The sequence below is a fragment of the Thalassophryne amazonica genome, chromosome 12, assembly GCF_902500255.1.
Source record: "Thalassophryne amazonica chromosome 12, fThaAma1.1, whole genome shotgun sequence".
Lineage (NCBI taxonomy): Eukaryota > Metazoa > Chordata > Actinopteri > Batrachoidiformes > Batrachoididae > Thalassophryne > Thalassophryne amazonica.
The window spans coordinates 68,980,177-68,995,802 of record NC_047114.1 but is presented as its reverse complement, the minus strand read 5'-3'; the positions used below and the strand labels follow the sequence as shown (position 1 = coordinate 68,995,802).

The window sequence follows — 15,626 nt, the reverse complement described above, 5'->3', positions numbered from 1 at the left end:
CTCAGAGTGTCAACTTAATGGTTGACCATTCAGACCAGGTCTCAAATTCTCAGACGCACATGGAATCAGGAAGACCTTTTGGCTGAACAACTGAATCTTTTGACCTTTGTCTTCATGTTTTGAGTTGTGGTGACATGATTATATCATCATTACAGACTTACAAGATTTTGCATGTTTGGGTGCTGTGTTATATGGCCACTTGCATTTGGCAGGTTGTTTGTTTTAGACAGACCTGCTGTTTAGACCTGCTGTTTGTTCTGAGGGTTGGGAAGAATCCTCCATGTGGTTGATCTTTTGCATTTTGTGCTGTGGAACAAACTGTCAGCTGGGATTAGGCATGTTAACCCCCAGAACATGAATCAGCTGCAAATTATGAATTATCTGCAAACCATTAATTGCAAAACGTGAATGCTGGAAAAAATCTCCCAAACGTCAACACGGGTCTCACAAAATGTGAACGCGGGTCTCGCAAAACGTGAATATCATTCATTATGTATATATACTTTTTTTTCAGTTTAAGGAGTTTATGGATTTGTTTACGGGGTCAGTTACTGCTGGCAATCTTGATGCGCAAATCCTATCACCGCAAAACTGAGTGCTGCAGTATGTCACCAAATTCACTGCACACATTAGTGTGCAGTGAATTTATTGAATATTTAATATTGAATATTTAATATTGAATACCTGAATTTATTGAATATTTTTCTTGGGTCTTGTTTTGCACTTTGTAGATGGCCCCTAAGCTGCCATTTCTCAGTCGTCTGCTCGTTCAGATCAATATAATTTTTCCAGCTCAGAAGACGGATAATATGGAGTAATAATAAGGCTGCAGCTCGTTGTCTACCTTCCTGAGGTTAGAAACTAGTATTGTTTGTTTTTTCAACTACGTTTCTCTTGAGATTATTGAGCTATTTACCGGAGGAGGGAGGTTTCTGTCCTCTGTGAGTTTGGAAAGTCCAGTCAAACCCTTCAGGGTGAGGATATATATATATATACACGAGGTCTGTGAGGAAAAGTATCCGACCTTTTTATTTTTTTTAAAAACCATATGGATTTGAATCACGTGTGATTACATCAGCCAAGCTTGAACCCTCGTGGGCATGCGAGAGTTTTTTCATGCCTGTCGGTGATGTCATTCGCCTGTGAGCATGCCTTGTGGAAGGGGTGGTCCAGCCCCCTCGTCAGAATTCCTTGTCTGAGAAGTTGCTGAGAGACTGGCGCTGTGCTTGATCAAATTTTTTTCAAAAACTGTGAGGGCACATCTGAGTGGACACCATTCGAGAAATTCAGCTGGTTTTCGGTGAAAATTTTAATGGCTGATGAGAGATTTTGGATTGTTTCTATCGCTGTAAGGACTTCCCAAGGAGCAGGACGTCGCACAGCGCTCTGACGCGATGTCGTCATCCTGTTTCAAGCTGAAAACCTCCAAATTGAAGCCTCTGTTGACCCAGGACGTCGTGAGAGAACAGAGAACTTTCAGAAGAGGTTGGAATCAGCAGTTTATCCGGACATTCCACTGTTAAAGGAGATTTCTTTTAATGAAGACGTGCGGACAGATTGGGCGCGGCGCGCCCAGCCACAGGAAAAACACCTCCGTGGAAGCCTTAAAGACAAGTTGGAACATGCCCTGCTGTTAAACAATTTCTCAGATACTCACTCAACTGAAAGCCACCAAAGCCACCTGGATGTTACAAATGGTTATCAACACGGCTATCTCGCTTTCAGTGCTTACCAGTCCAGTAAGTATCAGAGAAATTGTGGAGAGCTAGACATGTCCAAACTTGTCCACTGACACGCTGAAACGGAGGCGTTCTTTGTCTCGCTCATCACGCGAATCGGTCGTGTATGCGCCGAAGCCTCCGCGCGGGCGTTCCACGACAAAATCTCTGGTTAAAAGTGAAATCTGCCGGAAAATGGGTGATGTCCAGCTCTTGTGATTACCAGAGAAAGAGCACACGACATCTCGTATCCACAGAGCCATCAGCTTAGAAATTATCCAGTGGTTTTGTGCCGCGTCATTGCAGCTCGGAGCGCGGTGCGCCGACCGTGCCTTAAAGGGGTCCTTAAAGGGGTCCTTAAAGCGACAGTTAACAGTCCTTATTCCTGTGACGCCCCGCAAAAAATTTCACAGAAAGCCAGATAAATTTTAGAATGGTTTCCAGGTGCCAGTTTTCTAACAGCTTCTGAAAAAAAATCTGATGGAAAAAAGTCCTTTTCATTCCGCCATTTCCAGACAATGAAATTCCGACGAGGGTGCGGGACCACTCCTTCCCAAGGCGTGCTCACAGGCGAATGACGTCACCGACAGGCGTGGAAAAGAACTCACGCATGCGCACCAAGGGTTCAAACTTGCCTGACGTAAAACATATGAATGAAATCCATATAGTTTTTAAAAAAAATTAAAAGGACCGATACTTTACGGACAGCCCACGTATGGATTAAATGACGTTCGATTACACCAATCATGCTTGAACTCTCGTGCGCATGCGTGAGTTTTTCACGCGTGTCGGTGACGTCCATTTCCCTGTCACGTCAATTTAGTAGATTTTTGTGATGTATCAAAAAAAATTACACACCCTGTAGTTTTGTGCTAGCATAATGATGATGATGATGATGATGATGATGATTATAATAATATGATTATTATTATTATTATGTGTTTTTCTTCTTCGTTTACATTGCAACTAGGCATACCTCATATTGTGAGACTCTCACCAACATGTACACACCGGTAAACATCACCTTCAGCAGAATGCAGAATTTGCAGTCATGAACAACCTTCAAAGGACATGAAACCCTGCTACAGATTTTAATAAATTAATTGAAGCTTCAGTGCACCCTGCCTATGCTCTCATGCACAGTGCCAAGTCCTGACAGAAGACGGACACCTCAACACCACCCCCTGACCAGTGGTTCCACATCACCAAAGTACATTCTAGAGACACATAACTTCTGTGCCCTTCAAACATCCATTTAGGCTCTGAGTCATAAGAATACAGAAGCAAGAAGGGATGAGCAGTGACTTTGGTATCCTTCTTGTCAGCAGATGGTAGTCGGTTCAGCGACAGTGCATTCACTTTTTCCACATTTTGTTATGTTCCAGCCTTATTCCAAATCACATGTACATAAGTTACTCAGCCTTTAACCAGGAAGCCTAAAATTGAGCTCAGATGGATTCTGTTTCTAGCTGCTCATGCCTTGAGATGATTCTGCAGCTAAATTAGAGTCCACCTTAGTAGAGAAGCTTGAATCTTTGACTGGACTGGGTTGCTTGACGCGAGTCGAAGATTCAAGCTTCTGTACTATGGAAACCACCTGGACAACTGAGAGCCTACACAGAAACAGTCCACCTTAGGTGAATTCAGTGTGATTGGACATGAAATGGAAAAACATACACCTGTCTACATACAGTAGTGTTCAAAATAATAGTAGTGCTATGTGACTAAAAAGATTAATCCAGGTTTTGAGTATATTTCTTATTGTTACATGGGAAACAAGGTACCAGTAGATTCTCACAAATCCAACAAGACCAAGCATTCATGATATGCACACTCTTAAGGCTATGAAATTGGACTATTAGTAAAAAAAAAAAAAAGTAGAAAAGGGGTGTTCACAATAATATTAGTGTGGCATTCAGTCAGTGAGTTTGTCAGTTTTGTGGAACAAACAGATGAAACCAGCACCTGTTGAACATGGTTTTCTCTTTAAAAGCCTGAGGAAAATGGGACGTTCAAGACATTGTTCAGAAGAACAGCGTAGTTTGATTAAAAAGTTGATTGGAGAGGGAGAACTTATACGCAGGTGCAAAAAGTATAGGCTGTTCATCTACAATGATATCCATGCTTTAAAATGGTCAAAAAAACAAACGCGTGGAAGAAAATGGGAAAACAACCATCAAAATGGATAGAAGAATAACTAGAATGGCAAAGGCTCAACCATTGATCAGCTCCAGAATGATCAAAGCCAGTCTGGAGTTACCTGTAAGTGCTGTGACAGTTAGAAGATGCCTGTGTGAAGCTAATTTATTTACAAGAATCCCCCGCAAAGTCCCCTCTGTTAAATAAAGACGTGCAGAAGAGGTTACAATTTGCCAAAGAACACATCAACTGGCCTAAAGAGAAATGGAGGAATATTTTGTGGACTGATGAGAGTAAAATTGTTCTTTTTGGGTCCAAGGGCCGCAGACAGTTTGGTGGTGCAAGCATAATGATATGGGCATGTTTCTCCTACTATGGTGTTGGGCCTATATATCGCATACCAGGTATCATGGATCAGTATGGATATGTCAAAATACTTGAATAGGTCATGTTGCCTTATGCTGAAGAGGACATGCCCTTGAAATGGATGTTTCAACAAGACAATTAACCCAAGCACACTAGTAAATGAGCAAAATCTTGGTTCCAAACCAACAAAATTAATGCCTCACAGATGTGAAGAAATCATGAAAAACTGTGGTTATACAACTACATACTAGTTTAGTGATTCACAGGATTGCTAAAAAAGCAGTTTGAACATAATAGTTTTGAGTTTGTAGCGTCAACAGCAGATGCTACAATTATTGTGAACACCCCCTTTTCTACTTTTTTTTTTTTACTAATAGCCCAATTTCATAGCCTTAAGAGTGTGCATATCATGAATGCTTGGTCTTGTTGGATTTGTGAGAATATACTGAATCTACTGGTACCTTGTTTCCCATGTAACAATAAGAAATATACTCAAAACCTGGATTAATCTTTTTAGTCACATAGCACTACTATTATTCTGAACACTACTGTATAAGGTCCCACAGTTGACAATGCATGTCAGAGAACAAACCAAGCATGAAGTCAAAGGAATTGTCTGTGGACCTTGAGGATTGTCTCGAGGCAGAAATCTGGGGAAGGGTACAGAAACATTTCTGTTACTTTAAAGGTCTCAATGAGCACTGTGGCCTCCATCATCTGTGAATGGAAGAAGTTCAGATTCACCAGAACCCTTCCTAGAGCTGGCCGCCCGTCTATACTGAGCAATCAGGGAGAATGGCCTTAAACCCCTGTCACACCTTGACAATTTAGCCAGAGTATGCCGACAGTATTAAAAACTCTGGCATACGCAAGTGTATGTCTAATAAGCAGGGTTGGGAGGGTTACTTTAAAAATGTATTCCGATACAGTTACTAGTTAGCTGTTGAAAAATGTAATCACGAACGTAATCCAAGTACCATAACATTAAAGTAATGTAATTTGATTACTTTCAGTTACTTCTGGATTACTCCAATATCGAATATGCTAATACAAACAAAAGAAAATAATATAAATAGTCTTGACTTCATAGTACAGTTTATTAAGCAAAAATAAAACTGCTTCTTTTACATGGCATGCTCTGTTATCATATCAGTCAACATATCAGTCCACTTATTGAACTTTCAAAATAAGAACAAAAGCATAATGAAAACCATTAAGTAAATACTGTCAGTAAGGAGGGGTGGTCACTATTTTAATTCCGGGCAAGTTAATGATTTGCTTGCATAGAACTTCAAGAAACAGGTGGAATATGATGGAAAGCTGCACATGTTGCCAAAGCCACAAACGGAGGAACAACAGAGAGCAATATTTCCTTCCATAAGTAAGTGGTTTTGGTTCTTTTTGTCACTTTGTCCGTGATATTTGGATGATAAACAGCTGTATGTCTCCTGCCGTGTTGCATATTAACACGTATTTTGCGAGCATTTTTCTGAGTGTGTTCAGTCACGAATCTCCATTGAAAATGCAATTAACATCTGTGTACTTCATCAATATTTTGCCCAGTTAGGAGACGTCATGTCACTGTTCATGAAGGGACGTTTCATTTCAAAGAAAAAAAAATATTATATACAGATAATATCATAAAATGCATTAAAATTGTAATCCTGCGAACTAATCCCCATTTTACTAAATACCTGTAATCTGAATGTCTTTTTCTGTAACTGTAGCGGAATACAGCTCCTTTTTTTTGTATCCTAATTACGTAACGCCGTTACATGTATTCCGTTACTCCCCAAGCCTGCTAATAAGTTATGGGTAAGTTTTGTATAAGTTAAGAACACATTTAAGCACGCTGATATACATCATAATACAGCGCGTACATCCAAAAAATTTTGGGCATGCACAATATTTTCAGGCTGTATGCCAGCATATGGCTATATGTCTCAAAATCACGGGCCATAAGTTGTAGATAAGTTATGCAATTGTTAACACACGTTTCTTGTAAGTTACTCATAAGTCAAAATATGTCCATTGATTGGCTCAACAACTGAAGCTGCAGTCATGCAAACAGTTCAGACTGTTACAATATTAAAAACCATTCACACATGGAGTAAATATAAAGTCTTAGTCTTATCTGTTCATTTCATCATTGGATGCTTTTGGAAAACAACATCTGGAAAATACTTTAGTTCCTTGTTGTGGCTGAAGAAACGTGGTGCTTTCAAAGATATCTCTGTGTTTGTATGTTTCTCAGCCTGACCAGAGGACGCCGGCGCTTTGTGCCACAAGAAATTTAACTTATTTTAAAAGTTGAAAGAGTCAGAGCATCTCAGTCATTCATGTCTGTGTTTACCACAGGCATCAGTCGATTCTTCAGCATTCTGCACATGATGAAAATAAATCCCCTGATCTACCAAGACAAAAATAAAATAAAAAAAAAATTTAAAAGATGTTAAATTACTCTGTTTTCCCTGAAGGGTTCTGCTGGCAGTGGAAACGCAAACCAAGCCAGAATTAACCTTTCTGACGCGTAACATACGATGCCGTGCTGTATGGTAAACGTTGGCGTGAATGCCAAGCATCATGTTTGGAGGATACCAGGCACCATCCCTACAGTGAAGCGTGGTGGTAGCATCATGCTGTGGGAATGTTTTTCAGTGGCAGGAACAGGGAAACTAGTCTGGATTGAGGGAAAGATGAATCCAGCAATGTACAGAGTCATCCTGAATGAAAACCTGCTCCAGAGTGCTCTTGACCTCAGACTAGGCCGATGGTTCATCTTTTAGCAGGACAATGATCCTAAGCACACAATCAAGATATCAGAGGAGTGGCTTCAGGACAACTCTGTGAATGTCCTTGAGTGGTCCAGCCAGATCCCAGACCTGAATCTGATTGAACATCTCTGGAGAGATCTGAAAATGGCTGTGCACCAACACTCCCCATCCAACCTGATGGAGCTTGAGAGGTGCTGTAAAGAGGAATGGGCAAAACTGCCCAAAGATAGGTGCACCAAGCTTGTGGCATCATATTCAAGAAGACTTGAGTGTGTAATTGCTGCAAAGGTACATCAACAAAGTATTGAACAGAGGGTGTGAATATTTATGTACGTGATTTTTTTTTAATTATTATTATTTTTTTATATTTAATAAATTTGCAAAAAAAATCCCCCCCCCCCCCCAAAAAAAAAAAAAAAACAAAACAAAAAAAACTTTTTCATGTTGTTATTATGGGCTGTTGTGAGTATAATCTTAAGGGGAAAAAAATAATTTACTCCATTTTGGAAGAAGGCTGCATTATAACAAAATGTGGAAAAGGTGAAGCACTGTGAATACTTTCCAAATGCACTGGATTAATCATAGATTTGGCTGGGAAACTTAAGAACTAAAGGTTTTTTGTCTCTTTAAAGGTTAGCGCTATAGTAAATTTCATTACATCTATAGCTTGTCTGAGCAACTGCAGCTTAGATTTATAGATTCGAGAATCAAGGCTGTTATTCTGTGTATTGCATTGTCATCGTAATAATCTGGCACACTATTCTGTATTCTGTCCTAGCAGTGCATCCAGTATCTGATTATTTAATTTGTTTCCTGTCATTCCTCTGCACCTCCAGCATGTCACCTTGACTTTCTGCTTTGATAATGAATCTAGGATTTTGTAATCTTTCATTGTGATTACTATAAAATTATTGTTCAAAATTGGATATCAAGAATGGGTATCTATAGTATGTTTACTGACCAAGGCATCATACTGTACACGTTAGCTGTGAGAAAACACACATTCAGTTTATTCAGTCACCTAATTATCCCTTGTTGTACTTGAAGCAAACACCATCAGTCAACTGACAATTTTCTAGCATTTGCATTCCAAGATGGCACTGGAGAATCCATAAAACCATTTTTCTTTCTACTCACCCCAGATTGAGAGCCATGTATCATATTTTTTATCTACAGCTAAAGTAGTTTAACCGTAGATGATTTTCATATTATCCGACACTGTTACCTAGCAGAGCAACTTGGGAACCCGCTTTCCTGTGGATGGTGTGGAGGCATACCTGGGTTGAGATGAGCTGTGGGAAACATCCTGCTTCAGTGACTGATTTGGCATTGATACGGACACTTATCTATGAAAGCACTCTATTGTGTTGGGACTCTAATCCTCACCTTAGTGTTGTTTTTTTTTTTTTGTTATCCTGTCACTGCGAACACTGGACTATATTATGTGGTTTTACTGAAACAATATTATTCTTGTGTTATGATTTTTGTTAGTATGGCCACAGCAGATGGTCACCCCACTGAGTCTGGTCTGCTTGAGGTTTCTTCCTGTAATCAAAAGACCCCCAACAGCCATATTGCCTCTTTGTTCATTTGCAGGAGATGTTCACACCAGAGTGCAAGTTCAAAGAATCAGTTTTGAGAACTACTACGTGATCTACTCATCAACTGTGTACCGGCAGCAAGAGTCAGGACGGGCGTGGTTTCTAGGTCTCACCAAGGAAGGACAAGTCATGAAGGGAAATAGGGTCAAGAAGACAAAGCCGTCTTCACACTTTGTGCCCAGGCCCATTGAAGGTATGTGAGAGTTGGTAGAAAGAAGGTTGAAGTCATTCTTCACAAAGTTTGGTTACTAAACTTGCTGTGGTTAAACATACTACATTTCATGCTCTTTAAACTGTGCTCATGAAAGCGTCGAAAACACGAGTTGCACGGCCTCATCTCTTACCATGGAACATTCGTGGAAATCTGCACATCAGGTATGAGTCCATATCAAAAACAGTGGGCACTTGTGGTGTAACTTTATATTATTTTATTTAAACATAAGTTTACCCATGCACAAAAGACAGACAAGGCATTTACCAAAAAGTGAGATTTATGAAACTGTGGACAGACTGTGGTGGCTGATATGGGCCACAGCACTTCCAAATTAAGAGCAGCAAAAGTAAAAAACATGCACGCAGGCGTACACACATTCAACAAAAGGTAATTTCATCAAAAAATGTCTTGCAAATTGAAAAAAAAAAAAATTGCAAACAGAGAACACAAATATAACCTACAACACACGTAACAGTTTAATTTCATAGCCTTTGATGCAAATTCACACAACATACCCAAAAGCAGAAATGCTTTGGAAAGCTTCACAACACAATTGAAGTACTAACAACAACCTGGAGGGCTTTAACTGACAGACTGTTAAGTGCATTGCAGTGCTCCACTCTTTATCTCTACCTAGTTAGAAGAGGTGAGTAAATGTGTTTATTTATTTATTTGTTGATTGATTGATTTTCCATTGCTATATTTTCATGTTTTTTATGTTATTTGTAATGCACTGAAGAGCAGAAGTCAGTCAAAGTCCACCGGGCAGGACGGTCTGTTTGTCTTGTGAGTAGTTCTGTTGTGTTGTGAAACTTTGACGTGTTTCTATGTTTTGTGTAGTAGACATGTTATCAAATCCAACTGTTAGACATGTTGTGGGTTATGTTTGTCTTCTCTGGTTTGCAAGTGTTGTGGCCCCTACACTCCACCATAGAAGACTATTTCTCAAAACTTCCATGATTGGCCACGAAATACAGCATTATACCACCTGACGATGTCTTTTGACACCAGATAAACTCCACATCTTAATTTCACTCAAATTAATTGAGACACACAGCCAGGGTGGCTTAGTGGTTAGCACGGTTGCCTCACAGCAAGAAGGTCATGGGATCGATTCCCACCTGTGGCCTTTCTGTGTGGAGTTTGCATGTTCTCCCCATGTATCCATGGGTTCCCCCTGGGTGCTACTGCTTCCTCTCACATCCAAAGACCTACAGGTTAGGTGGATTGGAAACTTTAAATTGTCCATAGGTGTGTGTGAATGTGTTTGTCTGTCTGTATGTGGCCCTGTGACAGACTGGCATCCGTGTCCAGGGTGTACCTGACCCCCACGGCCTATGTCTGCTGGGATAGGCTCCAGCCCCCTCCCCAGTGACCCTTAATTGGAGTAAACTGTTGAAGATGAGTGAGTGAGTGAACTTAGTACAATTTTCTCAGACCATGTTTTTTTCAATATTTAGCATGAATTCTTCAATAAATCAGTCATACTTAAGCTGTGGATCTAAATCTTTGTCACAACGGTAGTGAAATTCAAATTTTTGAGCTATTCTGTAATCGCAAAAAGGTCTATCATTTGACCCAGTGAAATAAATGTTATAAGAAAAGTTTAATACCCCGATTCATTTCACTTTAGCTCTGCAAAGATGATAAACTGTAGCTATGTGACTGAGGTATCTGCAGTTGGCTTGGGAGATTGCGCTGATAAAATGTGCAAACAAATGATTTTCTGTAGGCAAGGATAGGAAATGGTGTCGCCTCTGATCTAGTTCAATTACTTGTTGGCACAAGCTGAGTTTAATTTCCAGACTCAGTTATAGGAAAAGATATCAGGAAAACTCAGCTAACGTATTGCACATAGCACTTAGTATATTGTGAAATATCACTGCTGTCATCAGCAGGGCTAACGTCTGCTTTTTATAAGATATTGCTTCATTGATCCCATGAAAGCACTTCACTCTTTGTCCATGTACTGTACAACAGAATATAGTAAAGTGACAGTTATGACACTGTAATATGTATTGTTTTGTAATTTTGTAAGTTATCTGTAGTTTAGTATTTATTTAAGATCAAATTGTACATATAGTGTACATATGCTGAATGACTACTCTTAGATCCTGCAAGAAGTATAGCAATATTTTGTGTGTGTGTGTGTCCATGTGTGTTTCCATACATACATGGCCTTTGCCGTGTGATTATTCAACAACAAATTGTTGCAGATTCAAGAAATTTGGTATATGAATTCATCTTACAACCCTCTTTTGTGAGTCCAGAAGGACGTCACCACAACCCATTTTGTGTAGGTCAAATCAAGCAGGAATCAAATATCCAATCCTTGTCCCTACTAGGTGGAAGCTACTTGTTCTTCAGGACAGATTTCTTGTATAATATCAGATGTTGTATCATAACTGTGAGAGTTGATGCAATAAACCTGCGTGGAAAGTAATAAAATAGAGAACGGTTATCCAGCTAGCAGTCATTAACCAATGATAAGTTCACAAATATGCTTACAAAATATTGCCACAATTGCCTGGAAATCATATATCAGGAGAGCAGATGTTTTGAAACCAGATTTCAGGCCAGCCTAAGGCACACTTGTGCACTAATCATGGTGTCTAATCAGCATCTTGATATGCCACACCTGTGAGGTGGGATGGATTATCTCGGCAAAGGAGAAGTGCTCACTAACACAGATTTAGACAGATTTGTGAACAATATTTGAGAGAAATAGGTCTTTTGTGTATTTATAAATTGTTTTAATTCATTGAGTTCAGCTCATGAAAAGTGGGAGCAAAACAAAAGTGTTGCATATATTTTTGTTCAGTGCATATATAGTTATTGGCTGGGCTATTGATCAGAAAACTCACTGTTTTGGTAAATTAATAAATAAAAAAAATATTTGTGGCACTGTGTATCATTGGAAGCACCGCTAATATTTCTGAATGTAAATTTGTGGTGTTTTATCGATGAGAATTCTATATGAAATGACAAATAATTAAAAGACAGGAGGCAGAGCTGGACATGGCAGAACTGAAGATGTTGCATTTCTGTTTGGGAGTGACCAGAATGGACACGATTAGGAATGAACACATCAGAGGGACAGCTCCGGTGGTACGGTTTGGAGACAAAGTCAGAGAGGTGAGATTGAGATGGTTTGAACATGTGCAGAGGAGGGACTCAGGGTATATAGGGAGAAGGATGCTGAGGATGCAGCCACCAGACAGGAGGAGAAGAGGGAGGCCAAAGAGGAGGTTTATGGATGTGCTGAGGGAGGACATGCAGGTGGTTGGTGTGACAGAGGAAGATACAGAGGACAGGGTGAGCTGGAAACTGATCTGCTGTGGCGACCCCTAATGGAAGCAGCCGATAGAAGAAGAAGAATTCTATATGAATTAAATGGGTTCTTCAAAGTGAATGCAAAGTTCTTGTGATGGTTTCGCAAATATTTTACAAAGTATTACACTTCCACATCAAAGCTGGTTGTAGTTTAATTTTTAATCAGGTAAAAAAACAAAACAACAAAAAAAAAACTCATTCTGAGAATCTGTGATGTGAGAAACTGCTATGAACATGAACATTAGGTGATCTTGTTGCAGTTAAAGCTCTAACCTTCATCCAGATTTTATTTAAAGAATTTGGCTTCAATGTTTGCTGCCTTTTCCCACAAATATGACCTCAGCCTGTCTGGATACACAAGATTTGATCTCTTTTCTATCATAATCCAGCATCATGAATTATGTAACTGATATTCTGACATGTGGGGAAGTTAATGTAATAAATAAAAAAGTGGTGTTCTCTAAAGTATTTCTGAACCAAAGAGAATGAGCACGACAGCATCTACAGAAATGAGTCTGACTGAAGTGTAACGAAGCAACCTCCAAGTCCACAAAGAAAACACTTCAATCTGTGGATATTTCTGTGAAAATAAATGTTTCACTGGGAAATAAACCCCCCCCAACTTACCTGAAGGTTCTCTGCCTTCATTTTGTGTTTTTCATATTTGTCTAAAAACTAGAAAATTACACAAAATGCTGATACGTTTACTTTTTCCTTCCACCCTTGGCTTCCAATCTCAAAGTACATCCTGTCGTGTACATAAGCACATTGCGATCACTGTATAGGCCATAATTAAGTGAAGGGAGTGTATTTATATGATTAAACATTAAGGACTAGTGACCACCACTTTGGACATGGTTTGACTTATCTTCTTGTCAACTTGTGGCACCTACAGTAAGGCACGTAGTGTAAATAGTGTCCAACAAATTTGTGTACTTACCCCAAATGAGGTGATGCATAATGCAGGGATGTAGTATTGAGAAGGAACGCAGGTCACAGGTTGAGATACAGTCAACGATGTTGTCTGTCCAAGGGACTGTGGGTAATTCAAGGGACCCCTGTTACTGGCTTAGTCTCCATTCATACATCTAATTTGATGGATTTTAGGTACAACTTATTGCACAGAACACACTGGTTGCTCCCTATTGTTAGAGGTGACACATTAACAGCTAAAACATGGAGCAACCCGAGGAAACCATCTGCTCCGATTATTTTAGGACTCAGTGCTCAGCATGTGCGATGTATATGGCTCAAACAGGTATAGTGACAGCACTTTCAGACACTAACTTTGAGAAATTGTGTGCCAAGAGATGAAGGGCCCTATCTTGATGATCTGTAGTGCACAGTCTAAAGCAGGGGTTCACAACCTTTTCTAATTTAGACTCACTTTTTCATACTATTAAAAGAAGAGCCCCAATTATTTTGGCAAATCTATTACTTTCTAATAATCTGTTGTAAAGTGTATTAATGGAATGCAACATCACTCCTTCTTACAGATTGGAGCCCAGGAATTGAATGAATAACACTTTTGCTTTGGTGTGGACATTAAACATTATGACCTGTTTATTTCCTGTGTAATTGTGGATTAACCTGACACAGCATCCTCAAACTGCCAGTAGCTGAGGCCATTAGCATCTCACTGACAAGCTTAGCTAACAGGCTAACTTCAGTTCAGGTTTTTATTAGATTATATTTTTGTGTGGGCTGAGTGGTGGTTCTCACAACAGTTTTGCTTTGGTGTGGACATAACAAATTATGACCCTTTTATTTCCTCAATAATCGTGGGTTAACAGAACCGAATGTCATGAAGCTACCAATAGCTGCAACAAATGCTAACACAGTTAGCATCCAAAATTATAGCACAGGATAGTTTCGTTCTACACAAATACCAGAACAAACATGTCTTAGATTATCTGTTCGGACAATTAACCACACGACAAGTTGTATTAATATAATGTTATCACTGCATCTGTATTTATTTTTTCATCGCTTGCCTTATATGTGATGACCAGCAGGTATTTCTGCTAGTGACATAAAAACATCTGGCCTGGTATAATTGCACACCTGCCTCTTCAGTCATATCTCATTTTCCTTTTTTGAACTCTTCCTTCCTTTGCCCTCTCCCTAACCTTTCTCCTACTTCCTCCCCCCTTTTTCCTCTTCAGTTTGTATGTACAGGGAGCCGTCGCTGCACGAGATAGAGGACAAGCACCGCTCCAGGAAGAGCTCAGGGACTCCCACCATGAATGGAGGGAAAGCAGTCAATCAGGACTCCACATAACAGCGGGGGAGAGGCTTGCAACAAAGGAGGGGAGGCGTGACTTCGGGCTAATTTGGGGAAGTGGGAGGAGAAAAGGGGGCCCAAAGGAAAAACATGCAGCCCTTTTAAATACTCACCACCGTACCCTCGGAAGGAGGCAGGGATTTGTCTTGACAGCTTGGAACTCTGACTGTACGCCAATAAAAACTGAACTCTTGCCTGTGAAAACCTTTTAGATGACTTAATACAAATCAAGAGGATATCTATATCTATATATATATCTATATAAACATTTTCAATCAGAACTTGACCAACATTTTATGCAAAAACAAGAGAAAAAGCTGTGATGAACAGAGAAACGGTGGTCTCTCTTCACACATACACATACATACATACATATATCGACCATTTCTAATTCACGCTGTGAAAACAGAACAAAACAAGCTTTAATACACCTTCACGTTTCATACACTGATCCCCCCTGAAATGCTGTTACACTCTTGTAGGCTTTATTGCGTTACAGTTGCCATTGTTACAAATTAAGTCACTTTATCCCAGTAGTATCAAAGTTCCCAACTCTTTCCAAGTTATTTTTTTTTTCCTCGTAGTTTGAGCTTGATTGCACTGTCACACTACCTGCTCTGGTGTGGCAACAGGACTGAATGTATTTTGGGATTTGTCGAGAAAAACAGAGGGCTGAAAGGTTGGATGTAAGTTACTCAGGTGTTGCACTGTAAGTACAACTCATGTGACCGCAGGCCGGATATGGCTGTTTGAAATGTTCTCTCACGAGCTCTCCTACCTGATAATCTCTGCAAAGTCAAGGAACGATCGAAGCAATATAACAAAGTATTCTATTATGTCTCCAGCTACTTGTGACAAGAACCTGGCAACACACTTCTTTTGTTGTTGTCCAGCAAAGATCGCACATGAAAGTTGAATAAGTTGGGAAACATGTAAGTGAAGGGAAATGTGTCAGCTTTTGGTATTTTCCTGAGCCTCGGAAGTGTAATGAGGTATTTATTTATTAAATTGGGAAGTGAAATTTGTTAAAAAAAAAAAAAAAAAAAGACAAACTCATATTCTCTTCAAAAGCTGAGAGGACGATCGCGACCAGCATGAGCATTATGAGCCGAAAAAGTGGTCACTTCACACTTGCACCTTAAGAAACACAGCCCAGTTATAATAAATATATAAACCCAATATTTTAATATCACCTTA

The 15,626-nt window shown here is 39.7% G+C and overlaps 1 protein-coding gene across 1 annotated transcript in view; it reads left to right on the top strand.

The window, feature by feature from the left end:
* The window catches only part of LOC117522314 (fibroblast growth factor 12-like), a 57,043-nt gene extending 42,054 nt beyond the window's left edge, over window positions 1-14,989 (top strand). The window contains 3 exon segments of the mRNA XM_034183710.1: window positions 8,594-8,627; window positions 8,630-8,791; window positions 14,311-14,989. Of these exon segments, the coding sequence (XP_034039601.1) occupies window positions 8,594-8,627; window positions 8,630-8,791; window positions 14,311-14,426 (312 nt within the window). The 3' untranslated portion in view covers window positions 14,427-14,989.
* Window positions 14,990-15,626: the final 637 nt, after the last annotated feature.